General features: G+C 37.8%; 1 protein-coding gene across 5 annotated transcripts in view; it reads right to left on the bottom strand.

Annotated features, from left to right (window-relative positions):
• LOC143033824 (uncharacterized) overlaps window positions 1–17,124 on the bottom strand; it is a 154,744-nt gene extending 137,620 nt beyond the window's left edge. Inside the window, exons 1-2 of one of the 5 annotated variants that reach the window (XM_076199334.1) lie at window positions 17,052–17,124; window positions 805–1,037 (exon numbers count right to left, since the gene is read on the bottom strand). In XM_076199334.1, coding sequence (XP_076055449.1) covers window positions 805–838 — 34 coding nt within the window. In that variant the 5' untranslated portion in view covers window positions 839–1,037; window positions 17,052–17,124. Of the gene's footprint in view, window positions 1–804; window positions 1,365–17,004 lie in introns of all 5 variants that reach the window. The other 4 variants (XM_076199332.1, XM_076199333.1, XM_076199330.1 and 1 more) reach the window with 4 other exon arrangements.
• Window positions 17,125–18,409: the final 1,285 nt, after the last annotated feature.

Raw genomic sequence — 18,409 nt, forward strand, 5'->3', positions numbered from 1 at the left:
CAACGCAAGAATCGACAATCTTCCTCCTGAAACCACATCTGGATAACATGAGTGGATGATGTTTATTGTCTGGCTAAGATAACGATCGCTGAAACACACCTGTCAAAGTTTAAGTTACTCGAAATCGAAAAGGTCCTTCCTTCAACTATGAGTAGTGTCCCTACATTAAAACCACTATTATTTCGATACAGCCTACAGCAGACCCCACAGTGCCGTCCCCTTTTATTGAAGTGCCGCCGGCCCCCCCTCACCCCCGCCTAGCTACGCCACCGACCAAATACCCGATTCTCTTCTGTGAATCACTAAAAAGAATCGAGTTTTCTGTCGCTAGTGAATAGCTACTGAGGATTGATGTTTGGCCGTCGTTCTCACGATCAAAATGTTTGTTAATGACGTCATGCGCTTGCAGGCTATCCACGAATGGCTCAGCCAGCCTTGCTTCAAACCGTTTGACAATGTCTTTGACAACCAAATACCCCATTCACAAGGCCAAATATCACTTCAAACACGTGTTTGACAAACCAGGTTTGACAAACCAGGTTTGACAAACCGTTTGACCGTGTAAATGGCTCTTCATACAACTTCATTCGCTGGGAGGTGTTTGCTGACTGAACTGGAGTAGAAGGAGAGTAGGTGACGTGACCCACACTTGTATTTTCACTTCACCCAACAATATTCTAAACGACTTAATTATATTTTTTAATATTACTGATCAAAACCATACGGTTTATAATCAAATGGGAACTTCACTGGTGTATAAAACACTAAATATATAGTAAAAAACAACAAACTGTTGCGTCTTACCTTCAATAATGTCTTGTACATCTTTGTTGAGCATCTTGCCTGGCAGTGGTCACAGATGTCGAAGCAAAATAAAATGACGAAGTTTGACGTAATATCGTCTTAATCCCCATCCATTCACCAAATTACTTCCAGTGTCCAAACCATGTAACGCTTCACATGACTGTATTTCTCTATTTACTATTTACTTAGTTATGTATTTATTCATTTGTTTACCATTGTAATAGTAAGCATCACTTCAGAGAAGAAAAAAAAAGTACTTTTTCGTGCGGTGTAACAAAAATATTGTTGGAACTCGATTCACTATAATAAAACATTTATCTAGTGTTTTTTCTGATGTATTAATTTTATTTTTCTACGTTTCAAACTAAAATCTACACTTTTACATTTCGGGAATGTGATGAGTGTTCTATGAGACAGTCACTTCCTTGTTTTATAATTCCTCGCTAAGTTCAATAAATTGTTAGTATCAGTTACAAAATACAAAAATCACTGAATTTTCCTTAATAAACGTCGAGAAGGTATTCATTTCACTATCGCTAAAATGCCTCGCAACAGAATGCCTGGCGGCATAACAAGAAAAATGACACACCGAAAGAAAGAGATCGTTTTGACTGGAGAAAACTAATTTAGCTCACATCTGGAATATCAGTGGATAAAAGCAATTCTATCTCTAATCCGAAATCAGCCTTCTCCAACGAATATGTTCTCAGTATCCATTCACTGTTGCAGCTACTGTAGGCAGGGATTCTTTATCTTCTTTTCCATTCACCAAACTCTAGTGCATATATATTTATAATCTAAAATATCTTGTGTTTGTGCAGTAATTCAATGAATTATTTCATGTGTGATGGTTGAGAAGCATGGCAAGAACCTGAGATGTCACACAGATGTCACACAGATGTCACACACATTTAACCTTCAGTTTTCAATCATCCACAGTTACAAAACGATTAACATATTTTATTGAACATAGTAATTATTTACTAATCATCACAGTTGTTTGTGTTGTACAACTGCACAAAACATTTAGAATATTTTTGAACGACTACAACCGTTTTCCAACCTATCTACTCCACCGTAATGCTGCGTTTACACCAAGCGAATCGAATCGATTCAATTCATGAAGAATCAACATGATTCATGATTCTTCATGAACTGAATCGATTTGATTCGCTTGGTGTAAACGCAACATAAGAATATAATTTTTAGTTATTAGACACTGATCCTTTTTTCCAGCACATTAGATTCATTGCAATAATTATTATCTATTAAATTTGGAATACATTAATTCAACAATAATTACATTTCCATGGTTAGATTCAGGAGGTGACGAAAAGAAACCACATTTATCATCGAGGACAGTGCCGCCGCCTGGGAAAACCAGACATCGGACTGTTGGCCCATCCACACGAAATCTGGTCTTGACGCATCATGACCTTACGGTAGAAAGGCCAGCGATAAGGGCAACCTTTTACGTCTGTCGCAAATGACGTCAATGATACGGATATGTATACTCCCCCTGGGTTCACGCTTATCCATACTAGTCAACGGATGGGTTGGATTCCAAGCCTAGGGATGGATTTCGTCCAACGCTGGAGGATTTGGGTATATACATTTTAACAACCACAATGCACTTTAATTCTAAGCCAACAAAGGCCGACATGCAGAAATTGAAATGCGGTACTGCCAAGGACTCGAACCCAGCATACAAATATATAAGAAAAGTTGTGCTTCCCTTTGTATGTTTCTTGATAGCCTAGTTGGTAAGTTACTACGGCACTTGTCACGTGGTTGCTGGATTCGAGTCCTTGGCAGTACCGCATTTCAATTTCTGCATGTTGTTGGCTTAGAATTAAAGTGCATTGTGGTTGTTAAAATGAATCTCTAATCACTGGGACCCATTCAGTGTTGTATATATATATACAACCTGTCAGGATGTCTTCACTTTCATATATATATATATATATATATATATATTTATATATATATATATATATATATATAAATATTAAGTTATTTTATTTGGCATTGAGTCAATATATATGAAGTGCAGATAGAAAACCGAACACATAGTTCGAAATAACAATTACAAATGACGAGGATAACACAAAGAAGCATGTAAGCCTATTTCCATTGTGGTCCTCAATAGACTGATTTTCTACACAAAGTTACACAGACATCATACGTAGGGGTTAAGGAGACCAGAGACAGTCATGAGTAATACCAATCAGTACACATATGACACATAAACATTATCATAGATTTGTTAATACTACTAAAATTTTCGTAATACGTAGGATATTGAGAGCAAAACTTGAGCACCATCACAATAAGGAACTTTGCATTATGCATAAGGAACAACAAACTAATGCTAAAAGGTACCAAAGCAGCTGTATCAGCAGGTGTAGAACAATAAAGGGGGACTCCATCCCAGGGTAAGAGTAAATATTAAGTACCACGGGATAGAAGGTAACAGGCCATCAACAATATCAACATGTTGTTATAGTGAATGCTACATTGGAGCTAGGGTCACCTATTAATTCATTCCAAATTTTACCTGTACCTCAGGACGGAGTGGGCAATTAGTATGAGCGCTAGGAAGTAGTACATTATAACCTGAAGCAACAGAAGTAGGGTACATGGGACCAGTACTCGTGTGAGTAAAACAACGAGATAGAGGGAAAGGTCTTATTACCTTGTTGTCTGGTGCCCTGATTCACCAGGCTTGTATTATGGTCAGATCATAACTGTTCTCGAACCATACCTGAGACATATACCATACTATGACAAGCAAAACGAAGGTGAAAACCAGTTTTGATCATCAAACATTGTTATACTAAACTAAACATCTGAAGAACAAAAGGGGAGGATAGAACAGTTATGAGGGGACGCAGATTTGGATGGTATTACTCAGGTACCCCTCACTATGCTAGTAGTATATAAAATCAAGGCTGTTCTCAGTCCATAGTTGAGACATATAGTAGTCGTTGACTTTTTTTCTTGAAAGTAGCCTTGCTATTTGACTGCTTAATGGACACAGGTAGTGAGTTCCATAGTTGAACACCTGTGAAGTGAAAGCTGTTTTTGGTGAAGGAACCTGCATGAGTTACAATAAAAGACTCTTGACTGTTCAGGATTCGGTTCTCAGTAGATAACGTAAAATCACAGCTCACATATGAAGGAGCAGAATTATGAGCGCCATTGTAAACATGGTTTAGTTTCAGCTGCTGGACACGATATTTTACAGGTAACATTCCTACTTTGCTAAATTCTTTTATACTAATACGACTACGTTGAGGTGCCTTATTGGCACTTATGTTAACCAGTAATATAAACACTTCTTCTTGAGTGGTCTTATGTAGTTGGAAACACTTTGTGGACTTATCGTTATAGTACTCCTGAACGTACCCCAGCCCAAACTTCCCAGAACCCGTTGGGAGGGATTTTACTAGTTTAGTGGCTATGGTTGTGAAAAAGGAGTTGAAGTGGTTAGCTATGGTGTTCTTATCAGAGTTAAGCTCGCCGTTTATCATGAGTCCTATACTGTCTGCTTTGTTACTAGGCTTTGTGTGAACTTCTAGGATCTTCAGAGTTTGCCAAAGCTTCTTTGGATCGTGTTTGTTCTGGTTCACCATGTTAATACAATAATCATCTTTGGCTTTTCCTTCCAATATTTCACACGATTCCTTTAGTACAGAAAGCCATTATAGTCCTCCTGTTTTCTACTTTTCCTAAATCTTGCAATAAATCTGTCTCTATCTCTAATCAAACCCAGTACTTCGTTTGTCATCCATGGTTCCGTCCTCTGTTTTATTCGTATATCTTTGTACTTAATTAAAATTAGACCAGGCCTCATAACATCAGTACAATCTAGTATTGGCGACCAGTCTGTCCTACCCAGTTCATCTACAAAATGTTCCTGTGAGTAATGCTTATTGTAAATCGCCTTCCTAGCTTTCCTAGTACAATATATGAGTAAACAGTGACATTTTGTTAATTGAGTGGTAAAAGTTATTTTGCCCGCACAACATTGGTTATTTTTTGTCTTTCTACAGACGAGAAGATGGAAAGAGGAGAGAAAAGTTCTGCACAGGCAACTAAGCGCAAGGGCCGAAGGCTGAACCTGCGATTGAGGCTCATTATTTGAATTCATATTATATATATATATATATATATATATATGTATATATATAGACATTATATATATATATCTATATATACAGATCTATATATATATATATATACATACACATATATATATACATATATATATATATATACATTATATATATATATATATATATGCGTGTGTGTGTGTGTGTTTACCTAGTTGTATTATACGGGAAGGGAGCTATGCTCGTAGTGACCTGTCTTTGTATCTTTCAGCATCAAGGTTTTTCTTAAAATCTTAAATAGAGCTTGCACACACAGTTTCTTTATCGAGATTATTCCAAATATCCAGCACTCTGTGTGGGAAGTTATTTTTTCAGATCTTTTTTATAGTTATCTTCTTTGAGTTTCTTTTCGTGTCCTCTTGTTTTTCCATTGTCACTTTTTAGTAAATCATTCCTATAAAGTATTTCCGTTCCTTTCATGATTGCATAGATAGTCAGTAAATCACCTTTCTCTTCTCTGCTCCAGTGTTGGTAGTTCTAGTTTGGATAATCTTTGTTCGTATTTGGAAAGAGCTGGTGCCAACTTTGTCGTTGCTCTCTGTATTCTTTCTGATTTCCTTATATTCTTTTTAGTACTGGGTGTCCATAGTGTCGCTGCGTATTCCATTTTTGGTCTTACTAATGTAACTAATATTTTTTTAAAATAGTTTCTTCATCCAAATAGTCAAATGCCACTTTCATTGACCTTAATAGGTTGCAGGTTTCTCCGACTATTATGTGTGTGTGTGTGTGTGTGTGTGTGTGTGTGTGTGTTCACCTTGGTCTTTGTATCACGTGCTGGATTCGAGATCGACAGCTATTTCCCTCCCGGAAGAGAGCTTAGAGCTCGTATGACCGATCTATGGGTAATGCTGTGACCTTACACGCACACACACACATCCAACTCCCCGCCCACGAGAGTTGGAGTAAGGACTCGTAGCGCAGCGATACTGAAATTATTTCAGCCCTTGGCAGGATTCGAACCCGGACCGCCTTAGTGACAGTCGGAGACTCTACCAACCGAGCCACCTAGTTGTGTAAATGTGTGTGTGTGTGTGTATTCACCTCGGATCTGCTGCAGTCTCTGTCGAGACAGCCAGACACCACCCTACGGCAGTGAGCTCAGAGCTCATTATTTGCCGATCTCTGGGTAGGTCTGAGACCACTCACACACCACACACCGGGACAGCAAGGTCACAACTCCTTGACTAACGTCCCGTACCTACTCACTGCTAGGTGAACAGGGGTTACACGTGAAAGGGGACAAACCCAACTTATCTCCGCCCGGCCGGGGAATCGAACCCCGGTTCTCTGGCTTGTGAGGCAAGTGCTTTACCAATCCGTCACCGAGCCGTATGTGTGTGTGTGTGTGTGTGTGTGTGTGTGTGTGTGTGTGTGTGTGTGTGTGTGTGCGCGCGCGCGCGCGATTCACCATTCACCACCATGGTCTTGGATCACGTGTTGGATTCGTGATCGACAGTTATCAACCTTTCGGATGAGAGCTCAGAGCTCGTATGACCGATCCATGGGTAATACTGTGACCTTACACGCACACACACACACCCAACTCCCCGCCCACGAGAGTCGGAGTAACAATCCGCAGCGCATCAATACTGAAATTATTTCAGCCCTGGGCAGGATTCGAACCCGGACCGCCGTAGTGTCAGGCTAAATTCTAACCACTGCGCCACGAGGCTGTGTGTGCGCCTCAAGTACTTCGAATTTTATTATTAAACTTTATCTTCATTGTGCAGGGTTCAGAATAACATCACGGTTTTGTATAAAATATGTCACTGTAGAATTATGCTACCAAATGATGTACAAAGCTGGGAGGAATTCAAATATCATACTAGTATAGTAGGCTACTGGTTTATGAAAAGAAGGGTGAAACAGAAATTCTTTACATTTTAGATAAATTTTAGGGGCTCCGATTTACTTAAGTTTATTTGTTTACTTATCTATCCATCTATTCATTTTTGTATTCCATCTACTGGACCAACATAAATCTCAACTCCATCTTCATGATATAAGAAGCAGAGGGCTTCAAGCCTAATTAATTGTTTTCGTTATCTGAACAAAACAATAACAAAATACACCGCGCGGCATATAACCTGGTCTCATTAGTATTCCTGCCCCAATATTACTTCAAGGTCGTGTACAATCTTTCCTCTACCAGGTGTGGTATAGTACAAATTATCTCTGGGCTTTGGTACAAGTGACGTGTGATATTAATGGTGTGGAAATGTGTAAGCAATATAATTATATCGATGCTCTTATTGCTCGGAATCTGTTCACTCTAGAAAGAAAACGAGCGACATGACGTCATATCGCGCGCATGACGCTTTGTCCAGAGTTATGGCACTGATTATTCGCAGCTAATTAAATTTTATCATATAATCTACTTACAAGAGGCGAATTTCAGTCACAAGGATCGTGGTTAAGTTCATCAGTTATCTTCATCATGAAGAATCTATTAACGGTTATGTTCATCAATATTTTTTATTTATTGTGAAGAACTTGTTAACACTACCGTAAACGCGCTACTACCACATGATGACGTCATAATTACCCTTTTCGGTCCAAAGTTTGTAGCAATGCGACGCAATAATGAAACGATACCCAAGAAGCCGGATACATACGACGCTCCTTTGCGATACCGACGCGTATTTTCCAGGGACGAACTGATAATATTGGGTTAGTCCGTCCACTCGACCTCACACTATAGGACTCGAGCTACTCAGACCTCAAACATCATATATCATACTGGGCCAGATCACGTAACATCGAACCATGCTAAATAGCCTACATTCTTACACGCACACATCATAGCAGATAAACCATATGAGAGACCAAGATCACTGGGTCTGCCAACATTGAGAGCTCGAAGAGAAGGAGGTGATTATAGTGTTTAGGTCACTAACGAGGACAGACTATAGTGACAGAGGAGATATCTCGACACGGGATAGAAGGGTTTTAAAAAGTGATGAAAACAGAGGAAAACTTTTTGTATTATGAGAAGAAATACATTGCTCCAAACATTAAAAAATACTTGGAACAACTTAGGTGATATAGCCCAAGCAGGAACAATATATGAATTAAAATAAAAATATAACTGGAGAATAAGGAGATATAGCCCAAATTGGAACCATACATGAATTTAAAGGAACGTTATGATATTTATAGAGTGAGGCAGGACCCCATGAGCGTTGTACATTTTCTGAATATTACAATTAGGTAAACACAAACGCTAGTGCGTGTGTATATAAATACATATTTCGTTAAATGTGATCTCTTCTTCAGTGTTTATAATTTTCTTCAAGGTATTTCCCTTGTACCTGAGATTTTTTTAAGACAATTCTAAGGTATAAGGAAACTACCTTGAAGAAAACTATAAACACTGAACAAGCCGTCATATTCAACGAAATATGCATTATAGAGAATCTCTTGCCCACGCGCGCGCGCGCGCACACACACACACACACATACATATATATATACATATATATAGACAGTCCTTTATTTATACGAGTTTACTTTATACGAATTCAGAGTTATACGGTGTCAAAAAATAGGGGTTATTCATCACATTGTACGAATTCCTCAGAAATATACGGTTTCAAGAAAGTTAAAATTCGCGCGGCGATTTAGTTCAGAAATGCAGCCACAAGGTATCGCTAGCTAGCTGTTTCCCGCCACCCGCATCCTTCTCACCCTGGCCGTAATGAAATAATTTTGTGTTTAAACTTTTCCCATAGTCATTGCCATATTTATGTAGTTGTAAGTACAGTTTTTTTTAATAAAAACATTGATAAACATAATAGAAATGTGTTTAATGTAAAACGTATCAGTGAAAGATTATTTCATTTCGAACACATCCTTCAAAGGGGTACTGGGGGGATTGGGTATTCAAAGTCTAAGGGGTTGGGTATGCACTCCTTTATACGATTCTTGCTTTATACGGTCCCTTTTGGAACGCATCTACCGTATAAATCGAGGAATATATATATATATATATATATATATATATATATATATATATATATATATATATATGTGTGTGTGTGTGTGTGTGTGTGTGTGTGTGTGTGTGTGTGTGTGTGTGTTTGTGTCCCCGTCTTCTCTTTTTGTGCATAAGGGGACGGTAGGGGTGGATTCGCCGATTAAATGAAGCGCCCTTGCTGTGAATGTGCTGTGTCTTGCTGCATTGCTTCTGCCCAGGGCAGTGGGCGAGGTGCAGGGATGACCCGTCATCCAAAAACCAAGAAAAGATGGAGGGAGAGGTGGTGAATGGGGGTAGAGTATGTGCGGATGAAAATGGTGGGAGTTGATTTATGCCCCGTTGTAAGGGAAAAAAGAGGCAAAGAGCAGCTGGGATATGTATATGTGTATATATATATATATATATATATATATATATATATGTATATATATGTTTGTGTCAATTGACATTTGGAATTAAACTCTTCTGCTGGGATTCGAACCCTTGCCTGAGCGTCTTGCGTCTTTATAAGGCAAGGACCGTACCACTACGCCATCCTGACCCTACAAAACGAAACGACTTAGTTCACGGCGGAACGACTGGGTCGTGAACTAAGTCGTTTCGTTTTGGAGGGTCAGGATGGTGTAGTGGTACGGTCCTTGTCTTGTAAAGACGCAAGCCGCTCAGGCAAGGGTTCGAATCCCAGCATATATATATATATATATATATATATATATATATATATATATAATATATGTATATATATATATATACAGTAAAAGACGGGGAGAAATCCCTACTCCCCCCAGCCCCCGCCCACTTCCATGCATGACAGCATCATCCATGCACAACCATTTTCCTCTCACCCGTCTCCCTTCCTCAACAGTCATTCCCCTCTTTCCCAATGCCCCTTTTACCTCATCCTTGGTCGCTGCCTCATGTTCACTTCCTCCACCTCTGCCTTCCCACCTCTTTTACTAAATTTCTTCACTCATTCTTTCCATATGTCCAAAACATCCCAATATTCTTTCATCAACCCTATCTCCCAACTCCCTTTCCACCCCCGCTCTCCTCCTCACCTCCTCGTTTCTAACTCTATCCAACATAGTAACCACTACCATACTTCTTAGGCATTTAATCTCAAACACATTTAAATTCTTCTTCTCTTATGTTCCATGTTTCTGCCCCATATAATGCTGTCGACACAATCATTCCTTCATCCAATATCCTCTTAGCATCCATTCCCATATGTCTATTCCTCATTACACTTTTTAAATCACGAGGAGACAATGAGTTTATATACTTAAGGTGTCCAACAGGACAGTAAACGTTAAAATATGCTTGTGTGTAGGTATACATGTGTGTACGTATGTATTTATATATGTACGTACGTACGTAGTTATGTATGTATGGTAGAGGAAATCTCTATTCATAGAGAAATTATATTTTATTATACGGCGACTGTCCCTCCGTTATGCTCCCCCCACTCTTGTTACTGTCCTGTACCATTTGTCTGAATATCAATTTTCTCATTTCGCCGAACCCTGTGGTGGGGGAAAAGAATACTGCCACCAAGTCTTTCCATTTGAGTCGTATAAGGCGAGAAGAACGGAATGGGGATAGGACTAGGCATCCTTTTTCCTGTAGCCCCAAAGGGGACACTCCTAGGGAAAGTAAAGACATAAGAGGGTCTGGAAGGAGTCTTCGTACTAGTATGCTAAGGTTTGGTTTTTTTAATATGCATGGATGTGGTACAGATGAGAGTAAAAGGGAAGAGACAGGCAGTATGTTTGTGAGAAGAAAGATGGATGTGTTGGCATTGAGTGAAAGGAAGGGGCGAGTTTGAGTTTGGGAGTGTAGTTGGGAGGATCTCAGGAGTGAAGAGAGGACGAGGGAGAGAAGGGGTGGTTATCCAATAAGTGAAGAGATAGGTAAGCGTGTGGTGGAGTGGAAGGTTTCTTCAAGGTTAATGTGGATAAAGGTGAAACTGGGAAGGGAGATGTGGGTTTTTGTAAGTACATATGAGCCTGGTAGTGAGAAGAGTGTAGAGGAAAGGAAGTTTTTTTTGGATATATTTAAATGAAAGATTAGGGAGAAATGTCAATGTAGTGGTATTGAGAGACATAATGCTAGGGTAGGAAATGAACCAATAGACGGAGTGGTTGGTAAGTCTGGAGTTCCAGAAAAAAATCGTATTGGAGAGTTGATTGTGAAGATGTGTTTTGAGAGTTGATAATAGCAAATACAGTGTTTCGGAAGAAAGTTAAGCATAAGTACACATGGGAGAGGGTGGTGGATGGAAGGGTGGTAGACAGAGCGTTAATGAACTACACAGTGGTAACAAGGAGTATAGTAGAAAGAATTAAAGATTCTATGGGGAGAGAGTGAGGGAATATCAGATAATTTTTTGGTGGAAGGTAAGTTGAGAGTGGAGGATAGATGGAGAAAGGGGAAAAGGACAAAAGGTAGGGAGGTGCTTAAAGTGAACTGCTTAAATGAGAAAGAAAAAAAGGAGTACAAGAAAAAGCCGAGAGAGGAGTGGGAGGGAGTGAAAAATAGAGTACAGCTAGGAGTGTGTGAATGGGGATGGTTCAAGGAAGAAGTCACAAGGTGTGCAAAGATGATGTGTGGAACAAAGAGGACAGGAGGAAATAGAAGGTAGTGAGTGGTGGGATGAAGCAAAGAAGGTTATAGAAGAAAAGCTAGCTGTCACAGATTGGTTACAAAATAGGACGAGAGAATCATATGGGAGGTACAAAGAAATGAGAAGTAAATCATAGAATAAAGGAGGCAAAGAGGAGAGACATGACATGAAATGGGGTAAGAGTATGACAAAACAATTTGAAAGTAATAAAAAGATGTTTTGGAAAGAAATTAAGAGAGGAAGAGGAAGTGAATCAAGTAGAGAAGAAAAAGTAAAAGGTGCAGATGGAGAGATGATAATGGAAGAGAATTCAGTAAGAGGAAGATGGGCAGAGTATTTTAGGGAGTTGCTAAATGTAAAGGAGGATGGGGAGGGAAAGATAGTTGCAGTGGGAAGCGATAAGAAAATGACAGTGATGAGTGAGGAAAATGGAGGAGAAATAAGGAAAGATGAGGTATAGGCAGCTGTTAAGATGATGAGAGCAGGTAAGGTGCCTGAGTTGGATGGGTGTCATGGAGAATGTAAAAAAAGAAAAAAGAAAAAAAAAGTGATCGTGGACTGGCTGATGAGGTTATTTGATGTTTGTTTAAGAGAGCGTAGAGTGCCAGAAGACTAGAAGAGTCCCTATAAAGTTCCACTTCACAAAGGGAAAGGGGACAAGTGTGGATGTAGTAGTTTTAGAGGGATCGGTTTGTTAAGTGTAGTTGGGAAGGTTTATAGGAGAGTTTTGATAGAGAGGATCAGGAGAGGAACAGAGGGAGTAATTGGTGAGGAACAGTGTGGGTTTAGGACAGGTAGGGGTTGCGTGGACCAGAACTTTGTGGTAAGACAGATATGTGAGAAAGCTTTAGGAAAAGGTGAGGATGATTTTTGGGCCTTTATGGACTTGGAAAAGGCTTATGACAGGGTAGACAGGAAGGCACTGTGGGAGGTATTGCAAATATATGGGGTAGGAGGAAAGCTGTTAAGAGCAGTCAAGAGCTTTTACGAAAGTGGTAGAGCTTGTGTTAGAATCAGAAATGGAGAGAGTGAGTGGTTTGAGGTAAAGATGGGATGTGTTATGTCGCCTTGACTGTTCAATTTATACAGGGATGGGGTGTTGCGAGAGGTAAACGCAAGTGTAATGGATCGGGGATTGGAGACGGTTAAAGGAAATGGAGAAAAGTGAGAGATAAACCAGTTGCTGTTTCCTGGCGACACTGCGCTTCTAGCAGAATCAGAGGAGGGATTGAGGAGGTTAGTGACAGAATTTGGGAAGGTGTGCGAAAGGAGGAAGTTGAAGATAAATGTGGGTAAAATTAAGGTGATGAGATGTGCAAGGAGAGAAAGTGGCAGCAGACTGAATGTGATTATTAAGGGAGACTGGAGGAAGTGGATAGTTTTAGATATTTGGGTGTGAATGTGGCGGGAAAGGGAGTGGAGGTAGAATGTAGATTGAGAGGAGCAAGTAAATGCCTTGGGGGATTAAAGAGTGTAATAAGGAATAAACATTTGGAAGCTGATGCTAAGAGGAGATTGTATGAAGGAGTGACTGTGTCGACAGCACTGTATGGGGCAGAAACACGAAACATAAGAGAGGAGGAGAGGAGTTTGAATGTGTTTAAGATGAGGTGCCTGAGAAGTATGATTGGGGATACTAGGCTGGATAGAGTGAGAAACGAGGTGAGGAGGAGAGCGGGGTTGAAAAGGGAGTTGGGAGATAGGGTTGATGAAAGAGTATTGGAATGGTTTGGACACATGGAAAGAATGAGTGAAGTAAGATTAGTAAAAGAGGTGTAGAAGGCAGAGGTGGAAGGAGTGAACATGAGGGGATGGATGGATGGGATAAATGAGGCATTGCGAAAGAAGGGAATGTTTGTTGAGGAAGGGCGGGAGAGGACAGAAGATAGGGGTAAATGGAGAATGGTTGTGCATGGATGATGCTGTGATGCATGAGGGGGAGTGGGTGGGGGATGGGGAGTGAGGGAGTATGTGTAAAAAATAAGTCGACGCGTATATATATATATATATATATATATATATATATATATATATATATATTATATACATTTATATACATATATATATATATATATATTATATATATATATTATATACATTTATATATATATATATATATATATATATATATGCAAAACAAATCACTAAGCACACGTGACAACAATACTTGCAGAAACCACTTGGAAATTAAAAGAAATGGTGGTAGAGGAACTGGGAAAGGTGCAATGTTACCCGATTCCAGAAGAATTATTGACAATCTTTTTAACAATAAAATTATCTAACTTATACAAACCTAAGCTTAAATTCATATTATTTATCAAAACTATTTTTAATGTGACATGACTCAATTATGTTCCTTTCTACAATATTATGACATGATGTAATAACTTTTGTGTTTTCCCAGTCAATACTATTGGAGAGCTCTTTTTTTTTTTTTTTTTTTTAATGACAAAGAAATACACATCACGAAGTCGGATAAGAGCAATTGTGTGGTTATTATGAACAAGAAATATTACTTAGAGAAAATGGATTTATTGTTAAGTGATGAAGAAACATATGTTAAGATTAAAAAAAAACCCTTAGATAGTGTAAATAGAAATTTCAACAAAAATCTTAAGAATATTTTAAAAGGTAACAATGAACTGATAAAAAAATTGTCTACAGTGTCCCCGTCACTTCCATACATGTATGGATTAATAAAAACCCATAAAATTAACAATCCAGTTAGGCCCATTACTTGTTCTATAAGTTATCAAAATGGCTAGTGTCTCTTTTAAGTCCTCTTGTTGGGACAATTTTAAACTCACATATTAAGGATAATGTTGATTTGAAAGACAAAGTACTTGGACACAATATCTCCTTTGACTTCAAATTGGTTAGCTTTGATATAACAAGTCTTTTTACTCGAGTTCCGGATTTTGACTTGTTAAGTTTTCTTGGAAAAGAATTAAAGAAATATGATCTTATACTTCCTTCCCATACAATTATTAGTAATCAAGTTATGTGTTGTTGACTCGAAATTTGAGTTTAATGGCAAGTTTTACAAACAAACATTTGGTATGGCTATGGGGATTTGTCTGTCTCCGGTTTTAAGTAATCTATATATGGAGTTTTTCGAAAGAGATTTATTGCCTAATATTTTGCCATCTAATGTAATATGGTACAGATATGTTGACGACATATTATGTATTTGGCCTTGTGATAAACCTGTGGATGAGTTTGTGTTAAAGTTAAATAGTTTGGTTCCTTCTATAAAATTTACATTTGAGACAGAAGTGAACAACACATTGCCTTTCCTAGATGTAAGTATTCATCGATGTGGTAGATATTTTAAATTTAATGTCTACAGAAAACCAACTAATGTTCTCTCATATATTCATTTCTATTCATACCATCATCAAAATACGAAGTTATCTGTTTTTTCTTCTATGTTCTTGAGAGCGTTTAGAGTATGTTCTCCTGAGTATCTTGAAGATGAAGTAAAATTTGTTTATGAGATTGGTAAAAAATTAAAATATCCAAAACATCTGATAGATAAAGCACAAGAAAAAGCCAAAGAACATATTTTAACACCTCTCAAGTAAACGAATTTAAATTGAAGAACATTTTAGCAATTCCATATCATGAAAATTTTATCACCCTTCCTCAAATATTTAAAAGCTTTGGTATTCAGGTGATATTTAATAACAACAATATTGTTAAGAACTATCTTATTAGGAATTCTCCAAATGAAAAAGAAGGATGTATCTATATTATACCTTGTAAAGTGTGTGATTTTAAGTACATAGGCCAAACAGCAAAAGATTTAAACAAAAGGATTAGTCAACATAAATACAACATAAGAACGGGTCAATTGTCAAGCGGACTTTTCGTCTACCAAAAAGAGCTCTCCCATAGTACTGACTGGGAAAACACAAAAGTTATTACATCATGTCATAATATTGTAGAAAGGAACATAATTCAGTCATGTCACATTAAAAATAGTTTTGAAAATAATATGAATTTAAGCTTAGGTTTGTATAAGTTAGATAATTTTATTTTTAAAAAGATTGTCAATAATTCTACTGGAATCGGGTAACATTGCACTTTTCCCAGTTCCTCTACCACCATGTACATATTGTGACCTTTGGTAATTTTTTGTATCCTTTGTACCCTGATGTCTTGAATAGACGAAAATGTTCGGTATTAATTTCTTTTATTTTCCAAGTGGTTTCTGCATATATATATATATATATATACATATATATATATATATATATATATACATATATATATATATATATGTATATATATATGTATATATATATATAATATACATATACATATTCATATATATATATATATATATATATATTATATACATTATATACATATATATATATATATATGTGTATATATATATATATATATTATGTATGTATGTATTCATGCATTTATACATGCATGTATGTATTTATGTATGTATTCATATATACATATACATATACATATTATATATGTATATATATATTATATACAGTACATTATATATATATATATATATATATATATATATATATATATATATATGTGTGTGTGTGTGTGTGTGTGTGTGTGTGTGTGTGTGTGTGTGTGTGTGTGTGTATGTATTTATGCATTTATACATGCATGTATGTATTTATGTATGTATTCATATACATGTATATATATGTATGTATGAATTTTATTTAGGTTTTTATATATGTATGTATATATGCAATATGTGCCTGTATTTCGTATATGTATTTATGGATGTATTGTGTACGTGTATATGTACGTACATATTTACATATGCATGTATGTACGGAAGGGGTGCGTGACAGGGCATCTGCGATGACAAGTGTTCATGTGGTGTAGTTAACTGTACCGTATGTGGGCTGTGTGTTTGAAATACATTACTAATGACAACGTCGTCGAGGTCTGCTGCGCGGGTCCCCCATCCTGCTGACGCTCACAAACAAATCTATTTCATTTCACTTAGGTTTTCCACACTTCCTGCTCTCTTATTCTAATCACATTAATAAATACTACTATCCCGTTATATCGTTAGTGATGCACTCACATTAATACTATATATTGTTTCCAAAAATACTTTTCACTTCACTTTCGGTTACAGTTTCCGTTCTGTTATCGAATGTTCCGTGTCGTCAGCTCAACAGCGCAACTTTCCATGTCGCTCTTCTTTTCTCGTTTTATTAGTATAATTTTTTTCTTTGAAGACTGGCACTCGAAACAGATCTCTCTTTTCACGAATACCTCGCCTATTGCGTGCCACTTGAGTATGTAAGTGATGTCAACGAAGACAATGTTTAAATATACTTATACTACACACTTGCACACGGTATGAATAAGACTGTTCTAATTCTCTGTGAATAATTGATTCATAGCGCTCGGAAATGACTCACTGATGATTGAAAACAAGACTCCGACGAAACTACTACGTGGACCTTACTTGACACATTACATTCCTCGACTGTTCAACGTATACTGAAGGATAGGGGATGTAGAGCTGGACCACCCCTCCCCTGCTGAGCGAGTTGCCAAGTCTACGAAACAAAAATAATTTTGCAGTCCTACTCTGCACCTACTTTTACACAACGCAACGTATAAACAGGAAATGCGTGTATTGTAATGATGGTAAAATTATAATTGCTGATAAATGAAATATTAAGCCGTTTTCGTGTTTTTAAAAATAATTCACAAACTGGTATCACACCACATGACGGTCTTCCCACCCTCCTCAAAGATTCTAAATACAACATTAATGCCAAAATAAACTCCCTGACCCTTTTGCCAATACCCCATCGTTGCAGTAGCTATTATTTCTAATTAATTTAATCGTGTGACGACAGCCAATTACTCTTTAAAATGTGTATTATTGTATTCAAGCTGAGATGTATAAAAAAATCGTTCTGAATGACGCGAAACGATTTTAGTCAAATTAGAGCGACCGCTCGTACCGTTTCTCAATTTGAATAAAATCGCCTGGTGACATATGACCAGGATGTTTCCGAAACAGTTATATTTCAGTCCTGAAGAAGTTTTTCTCAGCTGAATGGAACTGACTGGACGAATTGATTCGGGGATAGACGGGTGGAGACGGGAGGAGGGTTAGATACGTAGGGGTACAGCGTGTACCCCCAAATTCTGTCTCGTATGAAAATACGTAACAGTTGGTGATTGTTTTACTCCCTGGGGGATACCGTCGCATAGTTCCCTTGGTCCCAGTTAAATGGATGTCCTGGAATTGCCAGCTTAGAAGCCTGTCAGACACCCTGTCACTGTTGTGCTACTCATAAGAACGTGAGTATGAAGGAGACTGCAAGAGACCATAAGGTCTACACTCAACAGCTCCATGTCCATTACCACCTGTCATCCCCATCCATAAAGTTGTCTAACTGTTTCTTAAAACACCCGATAATTTCAGCGCTCACTACATGGTTACAAAGTCTATTCCATTCGTTGACCACCCTATTAGTAAACCAATTCTTCCCTATTTCCTTCTTAAATCTAAATTTGTCCAGTTTAAATCCATTACTGTGAGTCCTCCCCTGTTGTCTTGATATGATGACCCTGTTTGGGCCACCCTTGTTAAATTCTTTGATCCACTTGAACACCTTTATCAGATCACCCCACACTCTGCGTCTTTCCAGAGAGTGAAAGTTAAGGTGCCTAAGCCTCTCTTCGTAAGGTAAATTTCTGAGCCCATGTATGATTTTGGTCATTCTCCTCTGTACTGATTCTAGTGAATTGATGTCCATTTTATAAGACGGAGACGAGAATTGTACCGCATAGTCAAGGATGGGTCTA

The sequence above is a fragment of the Oratosquilla oratoria genome, chromosome 16 (assembly GCF_046742065.1).
Source record: "Oratosquilla oratoria isolate Oo_2021 chromosome 16, ASM4674206v1, whole genome shotgun sequence".
NCBI lineage: Eukaryota > Metazoa > Arthropoda > Malacostraca > Stomatopoda > Squillidae > Oratosquilla > Oratosquilla oratoria.